This window comes from Chaetodon auriga, chromosome 7, assembly GCF_051107435.1.
Source record: "Chaetodon auriga isolate fChaAug3 chromosome 7, fChaAug3.hap1, whole genome shotgun sequence".
Classification (NCBI taxonomy): domain Eukaryota; kingdom Metazoa; phylum Chordata; class Actinopteri; order Chaetodontiformes; family Chaetodontidae; genus Chaetodon; species Chaetodon auriga.
The window spans coordinates 15,711,442-15,728,644 of NC_135080.1; the positions used below are offsets into that span (position 1 = coordinate 15,711,442).

The 17,203-nt window shown below is 44.0% G+C and overlaps 1 protein-coding gene across 1 annotated transcript in view; it reads left to right on the forward strand.

Annotated features, from left to right (window-relative positions):
* The first annotated feature begins 1,446 nt into the window (after nucleotides 1–1,446).
* dner (delta/notch-like EGF repeat containing) overlaps nucleotides 1,447–17,203 on the forward strand; it is a 52,609-nt gene continuing 36,852 nt past the window's right edge. The window contains exon 1 of the mRNA XM_076734857.1: nucleotides 1,447–2,029. Coding sequence (XP_076590972.1) covers nucleotides 1,691–2,029 — 339 coding nt within the window. The 5' untranslated portion in view covers nucleotides 1,447–1,690. The remainder of the gene's footprint in view (nucleotides 2,030–17,203) is intronic.

The following is a 17,203-nucleotide window of genomic DNA, read 5'->3' on the forward strand; positions in this document are numbered from 1 at the left end:
TTTTCCCCTGCTGTGAGCTTCAATTCCTCCTGTTCATACCGGCCACTAAAAAGCATTAATACAGTATATCCCAAGCTAATAGGAGGCTTTAACAGTTAATTAAATCAAGCGGGTATCTTCCAAACTTAGTGCTTTTAGTACAGACTTCCATACCTCCACTGCAGCTCAGCAGAGACACAGTGAAACACAAGGAGGGAGTTTTGTCCTCCACCTCTGACATTGGAAGCATATTAAGAAAAGATCCTTTGATGTCCAGCATTAACAGGGGGGACGATTACAGCTAAAACTGTCTTAATGTTCATATGGGCACCCATTTCTTAAAGACTATTGTGAAACTATCCTTTGAATATAGCCTCAGAAATGTTCTCATAATGCAGCACTATATCATCTGTTATAAAACCCTCCGTCCCTGCATTGTAAATGCTCAAACTCACTTGAGCAATTTTCTCAAAGGAGCACGAGTGCGACCGACTGGTAACATGGTGCCCCTTTTAAAGCTAAGCATCCTTGAAAAACCATTGATCTACAAAAGGTTATTCAGTCAAATAAAAGACCCTGTGACCACCCACTGCAGGACTGCTAACAAAGAAGCGTTGCATCAGATTAGGGACTTTGTGTACTCGAGGGAAAATCCACCCCAAAACAGAATTCTGATCCATATTTGTGAACATGTAACTGTCTCTTACAAATGTGCAACAGACTACAGAACAGACTCGTCCTGGCAGTGATTGATCACACAAGTGAAGTAATTGTATGTAACTCTGAGAAAGCTGCAAACCGACAACCCAGAACAAGTCTCTTTGTCCTTTTGTGCCCATAATGAGTCAGCTATCTCCTGCTTTTGTGATGCAGGAGGCTGGAGCGGTCACCTTAGTTATCACACGATGAGCGTCCGGTGAATGAAAGCAGGCTGATCTCTGACCTCTTTGACCCTGTTTTCTGAATAATTTCAGACATAAGTTTTTGTTGACTCCCTCCTTCAGCATGAGTCTGCTGTTTCAGGACTGCGGAGAGCATCATCTCCCTTGTGGTAATGCTGTCTGTTATCACTGGAAAGCAGCTAATCTTATGGCGAAGCTGAGGATTTTCTCCACCACCACCACCACCACCACCCCTCCTTCTGCTCCTCCTCTTCCTCCGTCTTCCCCAACTACAGCCTCCTCCCTCTCTCCCTCCTTGAAAGCCGGGCTTCAAGGAGAGGTTATGGATGATGAGACTCTAAATGAGGAGGGTGCAGAGCTTCTCCTGCGACTCCGCTCAGTGTGTATGTGAGAGATGCCAGGAGACAGAGAGGGAGTATGTATGAAGGTGGTGGTGGTGGGGGTGTGTAGGGGCGGCGTGTGTCGTCAGCTATCATCGTCACTGTGACTCGGAGACAAATAAGAACGGAGAGCCCTCCCCTTCTCCTCCCGCATCCCTACCTTCTCTGCGTCCACACCATCAGCCAGTCTGCTCTCAGTCATTCTGCCTGCATACAGCTCAGGCTCAACATCCTAACAGCCTCCTCCTCCTCCTCCTCCTCCTCCTCTCTCACACACACACCTCAGTTACTGCTGAGCTCGGCCGGCACTAACAGCAGCAGCTTGAGCTCTGAGGAAAGAGGACAAAGACACACACACACGCAGCAACAACAACAACAACAACAACAACAACAAAAGAAAAGAGAAGAAACCAGAGGAAGAGGATCAGGATGAGGATGAGTGTGTGCAGTGTGCCGGCAGCTCCCTGCTGCCGTCCCACACAGATTGCACGGAGCTTCATGCCCCCCCTGCTTCTCCTCTTGCTCCTGAGCAGCAGCTGCAGCAGCAGCAGCATCGGGGCTGTCCCCTCGTCCTTCCAGCTGGCCCCGGACACCCCGGCCCCTGCCGAGCCCACCCCGACCCAGGCCACACCTCGCCCGGACCCCTGCGAAGGCCGACCCTGCCTCAACGGGGGCTTCTGCCTGGCCCTGCCGTCCGCCGGCAGGCCAGAGGACACCTGGGAGTACACCTGTACGTGCAGCCAAGGCTTCACCGGACGCAACTGTGAGGTATGAGCACGTTTAGTTTTTAATGCCGTTGACCTGTGTGAGCACAGGACTGACACTGAGCAGTCTGCGTCTGAGGATCAGATACTGAGTAGAGGACTAACAAGTAGTAGATCCGAGGGTTGCGTGTTTGTTTTTTAGGTCGCATTAAACACAACTGCATCATCCAGAGAACACTTTATACAGCATTTGTTTATTATTTGTCTTTGGTTAGGGGTTATTTCAGTTTGGTGTTTCTTTCTGTTTCTGCATCCATTGTCATTTTTTTTTTATCTCCTATTACATATCAACTACTACAACTCATCGTCCCCCCGCTGAAGCCAATCAGGGCTCACCTCGGATGACGAGTGTGATCAGACTGCATCTGTGTGTTTATGCATGTCCCTCCGTACAGTACAGATGACGGTATGTGTGAGTGCGTTATCGCTCCCTGCTGTTGGACCTTTTTTTTTTTTTTCCAAGGGAGCATGTGCAGTCAATGAGACATGGAGATGAGTGCTGCGTTGCTGTGGCAACAGGAGGAAAGAGCGGCAGCAGAGAGATGCGAGTAAAGACGATAGACTTGTGTGGTTGTGTGTGTGAGAGAGAGAGAGTATGTCCATGTACTGTGCGAGTTGTTGTATCGTGGACATTGTGGCGCTTATTTGTTCATTTTGTTTTTGCCAAACCAAAAGTAGTGCAAAGTTTTCCGCAGCTCCTTTAGTCATGTTGAATGCATTTCTGTGCTGTGCTCTGATTGGCATGCGTACTGAGGTAAAAACTCAAGCATGGGTGAGGCTATTAACATCTGGGACACTGATGATCAGGCCAGTCTCCACTCCGCATTCATTAACTGGAACATCTGGACAGCCATGAATAGGATGAGAGCCGTTCTGTTGCAGATTCCACCGCATCTCTTAAAGTTATTTATGTCCATCTGGGTGACGCTGGCACCAGCGCAATGCTACCTGTCTTTTTACTCCACGTTATGCACCAGATACTGAACCAAACACAAAATAGATCTGAGCATCGAAGGTCCACTCATTGGCTTGTATTGAGCTTTCAGCTGCCTCTCATGGCCTTCCTCCCTTCATCATCTTTAGACTTGGTCAGCAGTACAGTTTCATTTGGTGGAAGTTTGCAAAGTGTTGTTTCCTACCTGTCCTTCAGGTGTATGTCATGGCAGATCAGGAGACCCCAGAGTTTCAGGGAATGACTGATATGGAAATAGGATTGTTTCAGTTGAATAACATTGCTGGGTTTCATTTGTACTCCATTAGAAGATGACTTCCATTGGTGTGAAATAACAAAGGACGACAAGGATGACGTCTAATAGAGATAAACCATCTCCATGCAGGCATTATTGTACGTGTCCCTGAAGCTGACCTATTCATGTGCTGCATTGTTTTTACTCTCACCTGTTCAAGGACGTTTAAGCTCTGAAGCAGCCCTCTTTTATTCAACAGCACTTTGCTGATCTCCGCCTAAACTGCTCTTCTGCTGCATTGCAAAAAAAATCATTTGAGCTCTACAACAAATGTAGTGTGTCTGAGCCTCAGTGGCTCAATAGGCAGCCAGGCCTGTGAGTCAGACTGGGGTGAAAGAGAGCATCCGCCAGCAGCAGAGAGGATAAATGAGTCTGCTGCAGCACCTCGGAGGGGAAATGGCAAGGTGACTGGGTGAGTTTTAGCAGAATCGCCAACAGGTGGCAGCCACATCCCCCCTTGTGTTTACATGCGAGTGTGCATGCAGTGCGTTGACTTATCTGGTGTATGCATGCTGGTATGCATGACGGTGGAAGGCATGCACAGGTGAGCATGCTGGTGGCGTGCAGTCAGGACTGAAGCCTTTTAGTGGAGCATTCCGCCAGGGACCTGATCGTAGTCTCCTTGGATGTCCTGGTTTCAAGCCCCAGAATAGAAAGCAGCTGCAGTTTGTTACCTCTGCGGCCTGCTCCACTGCGCTCTGGTGTTGTCACACAGCCTGAGCTGAGGCTGGACAATACATGCAGGGGAGGTTGGGGTGGGGGTGGGGGTGGGGGGGTTCATATTTTTCATGCTAAGAGGGAGAAAAATCTCCTTTATCATGGTGCCCACAGTTCTATTCTGCTGTGAAATCCTGAAACAACAACATTCACTCAAGCTTTATCCTTCTTACGCACCAGATCTCAAGTCCAGCACGGGCCCCAAGCCGGGCCCCGAGGGGGAATCATTGATTTTTGCCTCCGTCCTCTCCCGCTGGTTGTTTCTTCTCCATGGAAACTGGAGCAGCAGTCAATTGAGATTTGGTAAATGACCTGATTGGCTGGGCTCTGTGCTGGTTTGCGTCCCCTGTCCTCCACATGCGTCACAACACAGATGGTCCAGTGAGAAAGGAGAAGGAGGAGAGATCGAAGAAAGATAGGGGCAAAGAAGGAGAAATGAGCTGGGAAGGAAGGATTAAAGAGAAAGAAAGGGGGTGAGGGGAAGAAAGCAAGAGCAGAGTGAGGGAAGCTATGGATCTCTTCTTAAAGAGAGTGAAGACCTGGTTTTGGAGCTTAGTGAAGAAATAATGTTGTAAATGAGTGTCATGTACTCATTCTCTTCTCTTTCACTCTTTTTTTTAATCTCTATTCTGTGTCAAACCTGGGGCGCCGTTCATAAAGCAGGATTAGAGCAAAAACTAAGCAGAATCTATAAAATTAAACTCCAATAGTAGGTTTAGGATTAACACACGGTCATGCCTGTTGGTTTCAGGACACTTTGCAGCATTTTTTAAATTATCTGGCTAAGTTGCTAATCCTGCTTTGTGACTTAGCCCCCCTCCTCGGCTGTGTTTTACACTGCAGGAATCAAATGCAAGCCACAGCGGCGGGCACCAGGGGAACACAAACCCACTGTATTTGTTAAACTCTCTGAGTTTTAATATCAGCCTGCACCTTTTCTGGATGGCAGCCTGTAAGCTGTCCTGTTGTAAGTCACTGCCACCAGCCTTTCTGAGAGTTATTAGCCTCTCAGTCTCGAGCTTATTCATTATTGAAAGGCCTGTTGTGTTGCCCTGATGGATTTGGTAACTTGCTCTACAACACAATAGGGCTGTGGCAGCACAAAACAGCCGTCTGTCATGAAGCAAGTCTAGGGAGCTCTTGCTGGGTTGCTCAGCGATTCAGCTATATGAAAGCAGTGGATCATAGCAGAATCTGTGGACTGAAGTGAAGTTTACAGCCCCGGCATTATGAACGCGGGGTGTAATTTCTATTTTGCTGTTATTTGGAGAGGGGATGCGGGACTGAAGGTGGTGAAAGAGGCGATATCTCTGAGGAGCCACTGAAGTAATTTAGCTGTTTCTGCGGCAGATAGTTCTGCCTTAACTCAATAAGCTCGCACAGAGCATGTCAGAGCGGTGATGGATCGGAGCCTTTCTGATCCTTGTGATGATGAATTTTAGATCTCAGGTGAGAGTTTTGCCCATCGCTGTTCCTTCTCTCAACATGTAATGCTGGTTTCTCTCTCACACGCTGCTCTGTTTCACAGTTTTATTAGCATATATTGCATCCTCAGGCTTCTCACTGTGATTTTCAGATACCACCAGTGACTCTGACTTTTTCAGAAATACGATTATTCGAGTTATTGCCAAGACTTACGTGAGAAGACTGATACTCTCATCTCTGTATGCTTAATATGAATCAGTCAGCATTCATCTTATCTTAGCATAAAGACTGGAAACATGGGGAAACAGCTATCCTGGCTCTGTCCAAAGCTAACAAAATCTGCCTACAAGCACCTCTAAAACTCACTAATTAACAAGTTAAATCTTATTTGTTTGATCTGCACAAAAACTGACATGTAAAAATCGACATAATCGCTTGGTTTTAGAGGGGTTATGTGTGGGATTATTTCTTGGCCAGGAGCAGTTATGTCCTAAAAATGGTTTCCAGTGGGTGCCCTTCAATCTCACAGTGATGACAAGACTTCAGGAAGTCACCACCAGTTGTGGTCACTTCCTCGAGGCAAACATCATAGTGATGCTTCTTTTTTTTTGTATGGATTTAACAACGCAGATAAAACATGTTAATGAGTGAGCTGTAGAGGGCATATAGACAGATTTTGTCACCATTGGACAGAGCCAGGCTAACTTTGTCCCCTGTTTCCAGTCTTAATGCTAAAATTTCAGCATGTTGACGTATGATTTACTGGCCCAGTGTCAAAGAGCTCAATGCACTTCAGCTGTATTCTTGAAATTAGTTGATTTGCTTTGGAAATAAGTTCAATGATCTTGCACTTGGCAGATATTTTACCTCTCTAGTAGAATGTGTCATTTGGTATAAGACACATTTTGTCTTCCAGTCAGGCTGGATGTGGCAGTCGCCCTGCACACAAGCTGTTGCATTAAAAAAAAAAAAAATCCACTTCCTTACAGTGAAAGTAAACAAAGCTGAGTCCTCAAGCCGTCATTCTAATTGCGAGAAAAGGAGTTTCTGCGTGTGTGTTTGGTGGTCAGCTTTTGTCTCCTAGGGCCATTCGCTCGGCTGCTACAGATACAGCCTGAGCTGCATCCAATTAAGCAGAGCTCAGAGCTCATCACCAGCCTTTGGTCTCTTTGATATCCCTGCCTTGTTAGTCCGAGGGGAGATAGCAGCCACAAGGAATATGGTTCAATATATTATATATATATATATTGTGTGTGTGTGTGTGTGTGTGTGTGTGTGTGTGAGAGAGAGAGAGAGAGTGTGAATCAATGGGCTCTATTATCCTCTTTCTTCAGAGGGACTTATTTTTAGTGCTCTATTTACTGAAGCACTTTTGTTGCCCTCAGTGAGTTGTGTTGTTCAGATAATCATCCCTATGGCCTGAGCTGGCGTTCCCCAAAAAATTCCAGGTCCTCCTTCATTGATTCAGATTCAATTTAATTCAATATAAGACAGAGCAAATCCTCACACTTGACACATGGGAACCAGACACAGTTTTGCTTGATAAGTGCTGCTGATCGATTGACAAACTGAGTGTATCGCATCGATACGAGTGCGATTGCTTTAAAGATGTTCAAGACAGCGCGTTTTTCCCCCAAAATGATAAAGACTTCAGTTGAAACCAAGTGTGGAGAAAGACTAAGACCGTATCATCACTGTGAAAACAGAGCGTCCTCTTAAAGAGTCTCTAATTACTGTAATATAATAAGTGTAATAATAAATGTCATTCTCCTTTATGTCTCTTTACTTTATTTTCTATTCTTCTCTTCCTCTCATTGTTGCACTCAAAATACCTCAGTATTGTTATCGAAATCACTGTTAATGATACTGAAATCTACCTAAAGCCACACTAGCACCCCCTAGAGGCTACAATGCCCATTACACTCCACGATATAAATTAGAATATTTCTGACCATGTACCTTTAGCAGTGCATCTGAAGTGTGATGGAAAATGTGTCTTATAGATTGCGAGGCATCTCGTGAGCATGTACGTCAGTTGGAGCAGTTTTCAACTTGGGAAACAGACGGTAAACAGCATCAAACTGTTGCATCGTTTGCAGAGGAAAAGGTGTGCATCCTCATGTAATCACTTATTGACGGTTTGATGAAAGCAGGGATGTTACTTTGGTAACAGGCTGCTTATAACCCTGCCAGTACCTTTGATACGGCAGCTTCCCATCGGCAAAAGAGAGACTCGTTTGAGCTATTATCACTGAGCTATCACTGCTATTCATGTTGATGTCCTCAGATGTCACCAGGCGGACCGCGCTGCCTTTGAACAGGAGGGCTCGTAGCCAATCACCTTGGTCATTTCCATATCACACATCACCTGGCCTTTAGATCTGTGGGATGCAGGTGAGGAGGTGGTGGTGTGATGGATTAGTGAGGTCTGATTCATACGGATGATACAGATGAGCAGCGCAACACTGAGTGCTCATGCTCTACATATCGATTGCTGCAGTCATCCATGGGTCCATAATGTGAGCTGAAAGTCGTGTATTAGATTTAGTTTCACTTTAACTTTTCCTCTATCTCCACCGTCAAGTCAAAAAATTTCACTGTGTCCTTTAGTTCATGACCAAATACCTGAAACCTTAGAGTCTCATCTGTACTTCGTGTTCATTAACAAATGTCAGCGTGCTAAGATGCTAACTAAGATGGTGAACATGGTCAAACATTTTACCTGGCAGCATGCTAGCACTGTCACTGTGAACATGTCAGCAAGTTAGAACTCAGCTAAAGACAGTTGGTTACAGCACATAACTCATTCTGCGGGTAACGTGTAAACACATCTCTGCCAGCCGCTGTGTAAACATTATAAATCTGACTACAGCCATGATTCATCTCCGCGTCTTCATTCCCGCTTCCTTAACTACAGTCTAATCTGTTGCTGCATTTTTCAAGCATTCCTGACTGCTCACATATCTGCAGCCCATATTTCTTATTTTATTGCCACCACTCATCATGAAGAGGGCTCTTATCTCCGTGTCATTGGCTCTTTAATTTTCCTCGAGTCTGGCGGTGAAACTTCCCTCTCTGTCCTGGATAGAAAAGAAGTCATTACATTTATCCCTGTGGTTCAGTTTAGGTGCTTTTTTATTGCTTTTTGTCTGCCCTTGTTGCTATTTATATCTTAATGGAGCGGCAAGTTGTGCCACCATCCACAGTATAATGTCAAAAAGGGCAGAGGAGCTCTTACTCAGCAGCAATTCACCCCCATAATAACCCTCTGCTCTGACACCATCATTGTACTCGCTTCAAATGGCTTGTCTTGTTGTTGTTGCTGATGTAATGAGTTTCTGTGGCAGCTTATGTGTGTTTATGTATGTGTGTGTGTGTGTGTGTGTGTGTGTGTGTGTGTGAGAGAGAGAGGTAGAATTCATGAATGATTTAGCTAATTTGAGTCACTTTATTCAGCTAAGTGCAAAGATTCATAGTCACTGACTGTGTGGTTCATAACTTTTCCCCTTAGCTAAGCATCACCGTTCAAATTCACTTCGGTATGTGCACCGGTAAGCGAACGTGTCACCACTCATGTGTCCCGACGTTCAGCACTGATTCGGTTTTAAACTTGTGAACACCTCTGTTGTTGTGTTCTGTGTTGTTGTGTGTGTGTTTTGGCACACACTCAGTGAGCAGTTTACTGGAGTTAATGAATAGGGCACAAGCTTTGAACACAATATCGAGTTCTGTCAGTTCATCATGACCTCCGCCTCAGACTTGAACATGAATGCTTCATGTTAATGGGAAAAAAAAGTAATACAGGGGAAGAGGAGACACAAATCCACCAGACTTCAACACAACACAGACCTGATCCATACGAGTGTGTTTCAGTGTGTGGAGAAGCCGACAGCAGAGTTGCTGTGTGTATCAGCCTCTGCTCTGTTGGTCTACTTCCTTTTAAAAGACGGTGACTCAGTAACAGATGCAGAAGTGACTCCTGCTGTCTCCCCCTCAGACACACACAACTTAGTTGTCAGTTAAGTCGATCTGACAATATGTTATTTAATGAAGCCAACTGGGAGACAAGCCAGAATGCTGCCCGTGTGTGTACTGGTGTGTGTCGTGAACATCCTCTGTTAGCCGCAGACAATAAATGCCAGCTTAACCCCCCCACTCCCAAAAAAATCCCTTCAGGACCAGCAGAGCACCTCCGACAGAGAGGAGCGAGGCGCGCACCAGCCTCGGGCGTTAGACACAGAGATTAGCTCGTATTAACAGCTGGGCCTGTCTGCCAGTTGATAGGAGCGGCGCTGTGGAAAATTTGTCTGTCTGCTGGGGATTGTGCAGGAAATGTATTCATCAAAAAGTAAATAATGAACAAGTTCACCTCAAATAGGATTTTTCTAAAAAGCAATATTAATTGTAGTTGGAGAAAGGCGCCAACAGGAACATGCACGCCAAAGTCAAAATGTTCAAATGCAACAAAATGTGCACATGCTGGTCGTCCATTTAACGGGCCGAGAATACATCTTTGCTCGTATTAAAGACCACAGGCTGCTTTTTAATAAACCCAATTAAAACATCTCCAGCTTCAGACCTGCTACAGCTGTTTCTTCCATGTTCTCGTATTTAACTACATTTGACTTTAAAAACTTTTCACTTCTTTATAATCAGGTTATGTTTTTATTGAGATCAGTACTTCAGATGGTCCTTTAAAATTTTAGCCCACAATTTTGTCTTTCACACTGATGAAACATTTGGCCCACTGTTGTCTCAATAATGTTGTAAAAGGAGACATTTAAGGAATTACAGGAGCCCAGCTTCTCTTCAGCTTCTCTTCTAATGTGTCTTTATAAAAGCGTTTGTGATGATATTTAATGTTAATATTCAACGTGAGCTGTGATGTGCGTTAAACTCCAGTTTGAGCTGTGGGGGAGAGTCGATTTCTCAGGCGGGAGGAATCGATCCTGTCTGGAGCTTCGTCTCCTGCTGATTCATCCGCCCCCAACAGCTCCACTCTGATCACATCAGTCCTCATTGATCAGCAGCATTGATCGCTGGTTGTCAGTAGGGGTTTTGCACATTTATGAGATGGCCCTCTTTTGGCTCTTTGGACGTTCACGACAGTTCATTAAAACTTTGAAACTTTTCAAAAATAAGTAATTCAAGATTGCTTGTTTGTTTGTTTTTGACAAATATAGAGCTCAAATAAGTGAAATGATAAGTGAAATGAATAATGACAACAGATCTGAGGAAGCATTCTGACTCATTTTAATGTGAACTGTGCCTTTAAGTGTTTTTAACAACATCTTTGTTTTATAATAATAAGCAAATTAGAGCTTGGGAGTCAGTACTAAAAAAAACACATTTAACAATAAAAGCAAAAGTTTTCTTGTATTTTCTCTAAATGTCCCACTGCCAAAGGTCCTCCTTCTGGGTTTTTGGTTTCTTCTTCTGAATTTGGGGGCTGCTGTTGAGAGCTTGAAACACTCAATGAACACAGCAACAACAAGGCTGCTCGTCAAAAAAAAAAAAAAAAAAAGCTTAAAAGCTCTCAATCAAGTAAGTCGAGTAATTCATGAGCTAAATGCAAAAATATCGCTAATGATGGATCTGCTCCTTCATCACAATGCAGTTTATTTTGAGTCATCATACACTTACACCATCCTGCTGCTGAAATACTGACAGCACCAAATGTGTATTCATCTGCAATAGTCCCCAGCAAATTCACTATTTTCTCTCAAATGAGTCATTTCTGTTAAAAACTTCACTGCCCAGCTGATTCAGGAAACTATTTAGCCTTTTTCATTATATGGAAATAATATATTTGTAGCCAGTTTCTGAAGATTTAAATCTTCAGAAGGAGCCAGTGGCATTGGCTCTGAGAGGCGGGCCCGTCCTCGCCCGAAAAATGGTCATATAGGCCGACTGTGCAAGTAGGTTATTATAACCCATATTTACTTGATTGTTAGGCAGTAACCTCTCATACTGTGATGTGAGCAAAGAGAGGTCAGGTGATGAAGAAAGCATGCATTGCACTTCAGTACTAATTTTGACCCATGATCCTAATTATAATATATATTTCCTTGTCCCCCTCACTTCCTATATAAATTCCCCCCCCGGATCATATTTTGGTGTTGTCAGTTCACATCGTCCTTCCTGCCGTCCCCCTCTCTCCCCTTGCCATTGTCTGAATGTGCTCTGTGGGCTTTGCTGCAGTCAGATGGTCTGGAGCTCCTCAGACTGAATGAAAAGCTGCGTCTTCGCCGTTGTGGCTTCTAAAAGCATTTTCTTCCACTTCGGGGACAAAGCCGGTGGGAGGACAGCGATGATACATATCCGGTGTAGCCTCCTACTATGAGGCCCAATTTCATCGCTCTGCCCCCATTTTTCTTCTAGGGTCTCCATGGCAACAGAGCAATGACGGGGGAGCTAAAAGATCAACAGGTGGAAAGTGCGTAACACAGAGCAGACAATGTCAGAGCTACTTCCTTTGTGCCTTGTTGAGCACTTTGTTTTTGTCCACATGGGGAGAAGAACAAATAATGTGGCCACACATTAAACACACTGAGTAGTCAGTAGGAGGTGTGACATGTTTTCTATGTTGCTCCTTTGTGCGATGCAGTTATTCCTGTGCATAGTAGCCTTCCCGCTATTACTGACTTCATGAGAGGCAGGTGAAATAAATGCTGATAATTCACGTCAGATTTTTTTTGGTGACAATGGGAACAGGATGTTCCACTTCCAACGTTCCAGCGACTAATTCCCTGTGGGACCAGCTCCAGACCCATTTTTAGCCTGACATGAAGCAATGAGGGATTTTGGTTATTTTAATATCTGCCACATAACTATTTAAAACAATCAAATGTGACCTGAAAATCATTCTGTTTTTCAAAAGCACCGAAAGCCTTAAGACACTCCGAGTCTTTGATTTAGTTCCAGAAACTGTTTTGCTTTCATGCCAGCGGCCATTTAATCATGTCAGCAGTAGGTGTCACCTTCTTTTCATACAGTGGATATCTTGTTTTGCAAGGAACCTTCTGTGTATGTAGGTCAGAGCGAACAGGGAACACAGAATGACATCCAGCTCCACCAGCTGTGGCCTGAGAGAAAGTCTTTTATATTGCATTATAATGTTTTTCTCCTGCGGAAAGACGTTTCTTTGTACTGTACAACCCAGATTCCAAAAAAACTGGGACACCATGTAAATCACAAATGTAACAGTGTGATATATTTGTTATCCCTTTTGACATATACTCAAATGAAATACAAAGATATAAAATAGATTTCTGAATTTGATGCAGCAATATGTTTCAAAGAAGTTGGGACAGGAGCAACTTAAGACAGGAAAAGATGTGGAATGCTCCAAAAACACCTGTTTGGAACATTCCACAGGTAAACAGGTTCAGTGGTAACAGGTGATAGTATCATGGTTGGGTATGAATCATGCTACATGGGCTCACAAACACCTCATAAAATCATAAAAGCATCCAAACTTTTTTGGAATCTGTGTTGCTCTTCACCTTTTGGACACACACCACAAACAGTATCTATATCTAAACGCTGAATTTACTATAATGTATAATAACTAATGTTCCTGCTCGCCCGTAAGTCAGATCACAGTGGGCAGTAACTTTTTATGCAGAAGGTAATGATGAAACTGCATGTCATACAGAGAGACAGCTTAAAAGCCAGGAGGAGGGCTTCCATCCAAATCATTAAGTCTTCTGTGCAGCACAGCAGAGTCTGCATCTGATTTAATGGTTTAGAGAAGGCGGCAGAGGGAAAATACAGTAAAACACAGCTGCAGAAGCAGTGGTGTTCGTGCTGTAATGTCCTGGATATGTAATGAACGAGTGATATATGTTCTCTGTGAGACCACAGCTGTGAAAGACAGATGTAATTCTACCCATTTTTCATACGCCAGCGCGGGTGATAAACCATCACCTTGACCATGACTCTGTATATACTCTCATTCTGAATGGATGGTAATTTATGGTACACCAATCTAATCCCAAAGCTTTTATTTGTCATCATTGCCAACCTTCGCTCCTCCCGTTATCTGTCAATGCAGCTGTGGATCCCTTTGAGGACAGAAGGGACAGTTGGTTGAGTGTGGTGTCAAATATGGAGTTGCAAACTGCCAGTTTCCTCACTCCAGATGGAGGCGTGGTTGCGGCTGTTTGTGCCCGATGGAGGGACTCGAGTGAGGGGAGGAAACATGATGTGAAAGCTATGAAGAAAGACCAATACTGCCTTCGTGTAATGGAGTGAGGGACACGGTGAATATTAAGGTTATGTCGTGCTTGTCCCTGCTGAGATTTCCAGGTTGGCAGTAAACATGTTGTCAGTCACTCCACTCACCTGTGACAGTGATTTCTGTGAGAGCTTTTGCTGGTTTAGCGCTAACAGTGCAGTTAACTGTCTTTGTTGTTTTGTCTATGGCTCATCTGGCTGGTTCTGCACTAACAAGAAATGATGCAATATGAGGGGCCACAGAGATTAATCATAGGAGCCACTGCCCCTTAACAGAAAGCCACTGTTACAAACTGGAAAGAAGGATTTTAAAGCGCTCAAATGATAGACACTATCGAGTGGCATTATGGGATATGTAGTGTGTGGCGTGTCCAGGCGAACACTTGGTTTAAACTAAGGTCCCACCTCTGACTGGGCAGAGAGCCACTAATACTTTAGGATAGCCCAGTGGCACTTGTGGTGGCCAATCAGATTTCAGGTGCGGCTAATGCTAATTTGGCATCTTGCTTCTGCTCAGGACGATGAACATGGCTGTCACATGAGTGTTGGGAGATACTTCTGTTGGCACTTTCACTTTGAAATGTAAATTTTACCTTGCTGGTGTTTTGTAATCTGCGTTTGGTCTCTCCTCCACTCCACTACTGTCATGCACACACACTGGACATGCACTGTGCCCTGCACCCCCTGTTCCCCACCCACATGCCTCCAGACACACCTGGTAGAGATCTGCACTCTATGGAGTGCGCTCTTCAAGTTTTTACTTTCACACACGACAAGCTCAAAAACAGTTTTGAATTAATAAGTGCAGCTATGCATGCAAGCACAGCCAATCGCATGACATTGAGACATTAACATTTTCATTAGTTTGATTTAAATTGAGCCATTTTGCCAGTGTAAATATGTTTGCAGTATGTCATCCTGCTAGCTTCATATCAAAACCACACATAAAACCATAAAACCATGCATACTTTCACCAAAGCAGATGCCACAAAACATCACTCCAGCTTTTAAATGGCTGGTCCAAAATAAAATCCTAAAGTCATATGTTTGATTGACAACTAAAGCATATTTACTTGAAATGAATGACCAGTTAGCAAGAGCAACTGTAAGTCTTTGTAAAGAGCCAAAGTGTTTAATTTTGCATATTGTATGTCCAGTACAGAGGAATAGTCTAAATACAGAAATATTTCACTCTGAACAAAAGTGGTGTAGTTGGTTCTAGTTGTGACTATCAAAACTACTGAGGTCTCAGCAGTGACACAGGGCTGGTATTAGAGTCACAGCTGATCAAGAATGACTGCTTCGCTGTGAAGGGTCCTCACTAGAGAAATGATCTATCAAGCAGACGTACTTGCTGTCGCTGTAATGTGAGAGAGGTACGTACGGAAGATGTAATACCAAACAAAAACACCCTCTATCTGTCAGTGCATCTGCTACAAGAGCAGCTTCTGATAAATTTCACAAAGAGCCTGAAAGCTCTTAATCCATTTTAGTCCCTGTCTGATAGAATGAGAAGACAGACAACCGTGTCCCAGCCCTCAAGAAGAGACGCCTGAGTCCCCTGCAGCCCTGGCTCTACTTGGATAGGTATAAATAGAGCCTTGCAGCGCCTCCTCTCTTTAATCATTCTCCCCTCACTTAGTATGCTCCTTACTCCTCCTCCCACTCTTCTTGGTTTCGTTTTCTTGCATCAATCTGCCTCCGTCTAATTGTCTATTTTACCATTTGGCAGAGTTGCGAGGTAATTGTCTTTTGAGGGACGGTGTTGGGCAATCACGGGAGGTTATTTAATGTCATTCGTTTGATGGGGCCCTCGTGAAGCAGAGTAAGTGTCCTCCTGCTGCTTGTTGGCTTTTGAAAGACAGATTTTGTGCAAAAACAATGAGGCACCAATAAAAAGAGAGGAGATGCAGAGATCGAGCGCAGCGACGTAAAATATATTATTTGGATGCAAAATTATGAGCATGAAGGGCAGTTTCACCTCATTAGCATGTTTTTTTCCCTCCATCTCTCCTCTGCTCCTCCATTTACATCTATTTATGCATCAAGGAGAGATTGAAGTTTATCAAGGTGCTCGGCCATGTTTGTGTAGGCTTCATAGATCCAAATTTTGAAAGAGGAGTTGCTCTTTGAAGCCACTGGGCCAGGAAGTGATGAGGAAGTTTGCGAGAGAGGGAGGGATGGCAGCCGCTTTGAAGTGCAAAAATAGATAACATTAAAGGCTCACGGACAAAAAGACACTTTCTGGCCACAACACAAGCGTTGTCTTGTGTTACTGGATGGCACAACGACTTGGATGAATGTGAAGCAGATGGTTGCATATTGAGGTGTCTGTATCCCAGAATGATTTGGGATATGATTTTGGAAAATGTAGGCTTGCAGAGCATAAGAGAACAATACGATTCCAGGAGCCAATGATTTTTTAGAACAATTATTCATCCTTTTTTTTTGGAATGACCCCGTGCATGGTTTCACATTTAATAGATGATAGTAAACAAGCGTTGAGTCTTTGCATGTTTTCTGTCTCTCTTGTTGCTGGAGCGATGGCAGCTCATCAATAAGACTCATCACATGACTCGGTCTAATAAAGAAATTCAATGTTATTTCTCCCTCTAGATGCAGTTAAAGTGTACTTTGAGTACCCCTGAGCAAGGCCGGTTAGTGGTATCAGCAGGTAGCTCTTCGGACGGAGTGCAAACCATCTTTCTCCTGCTGCACTCCATCAGGCTTTGCTGTGAATAATAATGTGTTTTTATGAGGCTGCATGTTTATAGGAGTCGGCTTGTTGGTCATCTTCACTTTTCACTATCTTTGTTCAGCTGGTGGATCGCTCTGCTCAGTCTTCATATGGATGATGGGTTAGAACAAAAAGAAGTCCTGTTTCATCTGGACTTAAAGTTGCTTTGACGGTTGTTTTAGCAGACAGCACATTCAGCAGACACAGAGCAACATGAGCATCAAAATGAGTTAAAAGATTGTGAATCTCAGTTTGACACCTTGAGGGGCCCTTTTCACATACAAGTAGTCATTAAATCCATTGTTAATATGAGAAATTCAGACTAGTGTGGCTTTAACTTCTGGGTGCATTCTCTGAGATCACCATCTCTTCCTGCTTTAGCTCTGTCTCGGACTTGTCAATCACTGTGCAGATATCAGGACTGACAGCTGACACTCTTCGTTTCATTGTTGCTTCAAACCCAGAACGGCTTACAAGATAAAATGTGATAAAATGCGTGTTTTAAAGTTGGTGAAGCCGCAGCCTCTTGGAACCACGTACAAGTGGAGATAACAGAGTAAAGACTGACTTCTCTTGGTTATTTGAGAGAAGAAAAGCCACAATTTGCTAAAGAGCACAGCTGGATTTTCACAGGACCTGCTGCTGAAGCTCCTGCTGGTGTGCTGAAGAAACTGGGCCAGAATATCTGAGCACTCGTTCTACTGTGCACGAACCACCAGAAAACATCTGGGCATGTGGATCGTTCCTCTTTTCATTTGCTCTTGTACCGTTTTGATTTTGCAAAATTGCAAATTGTACAAAAATTTCAGTTTCT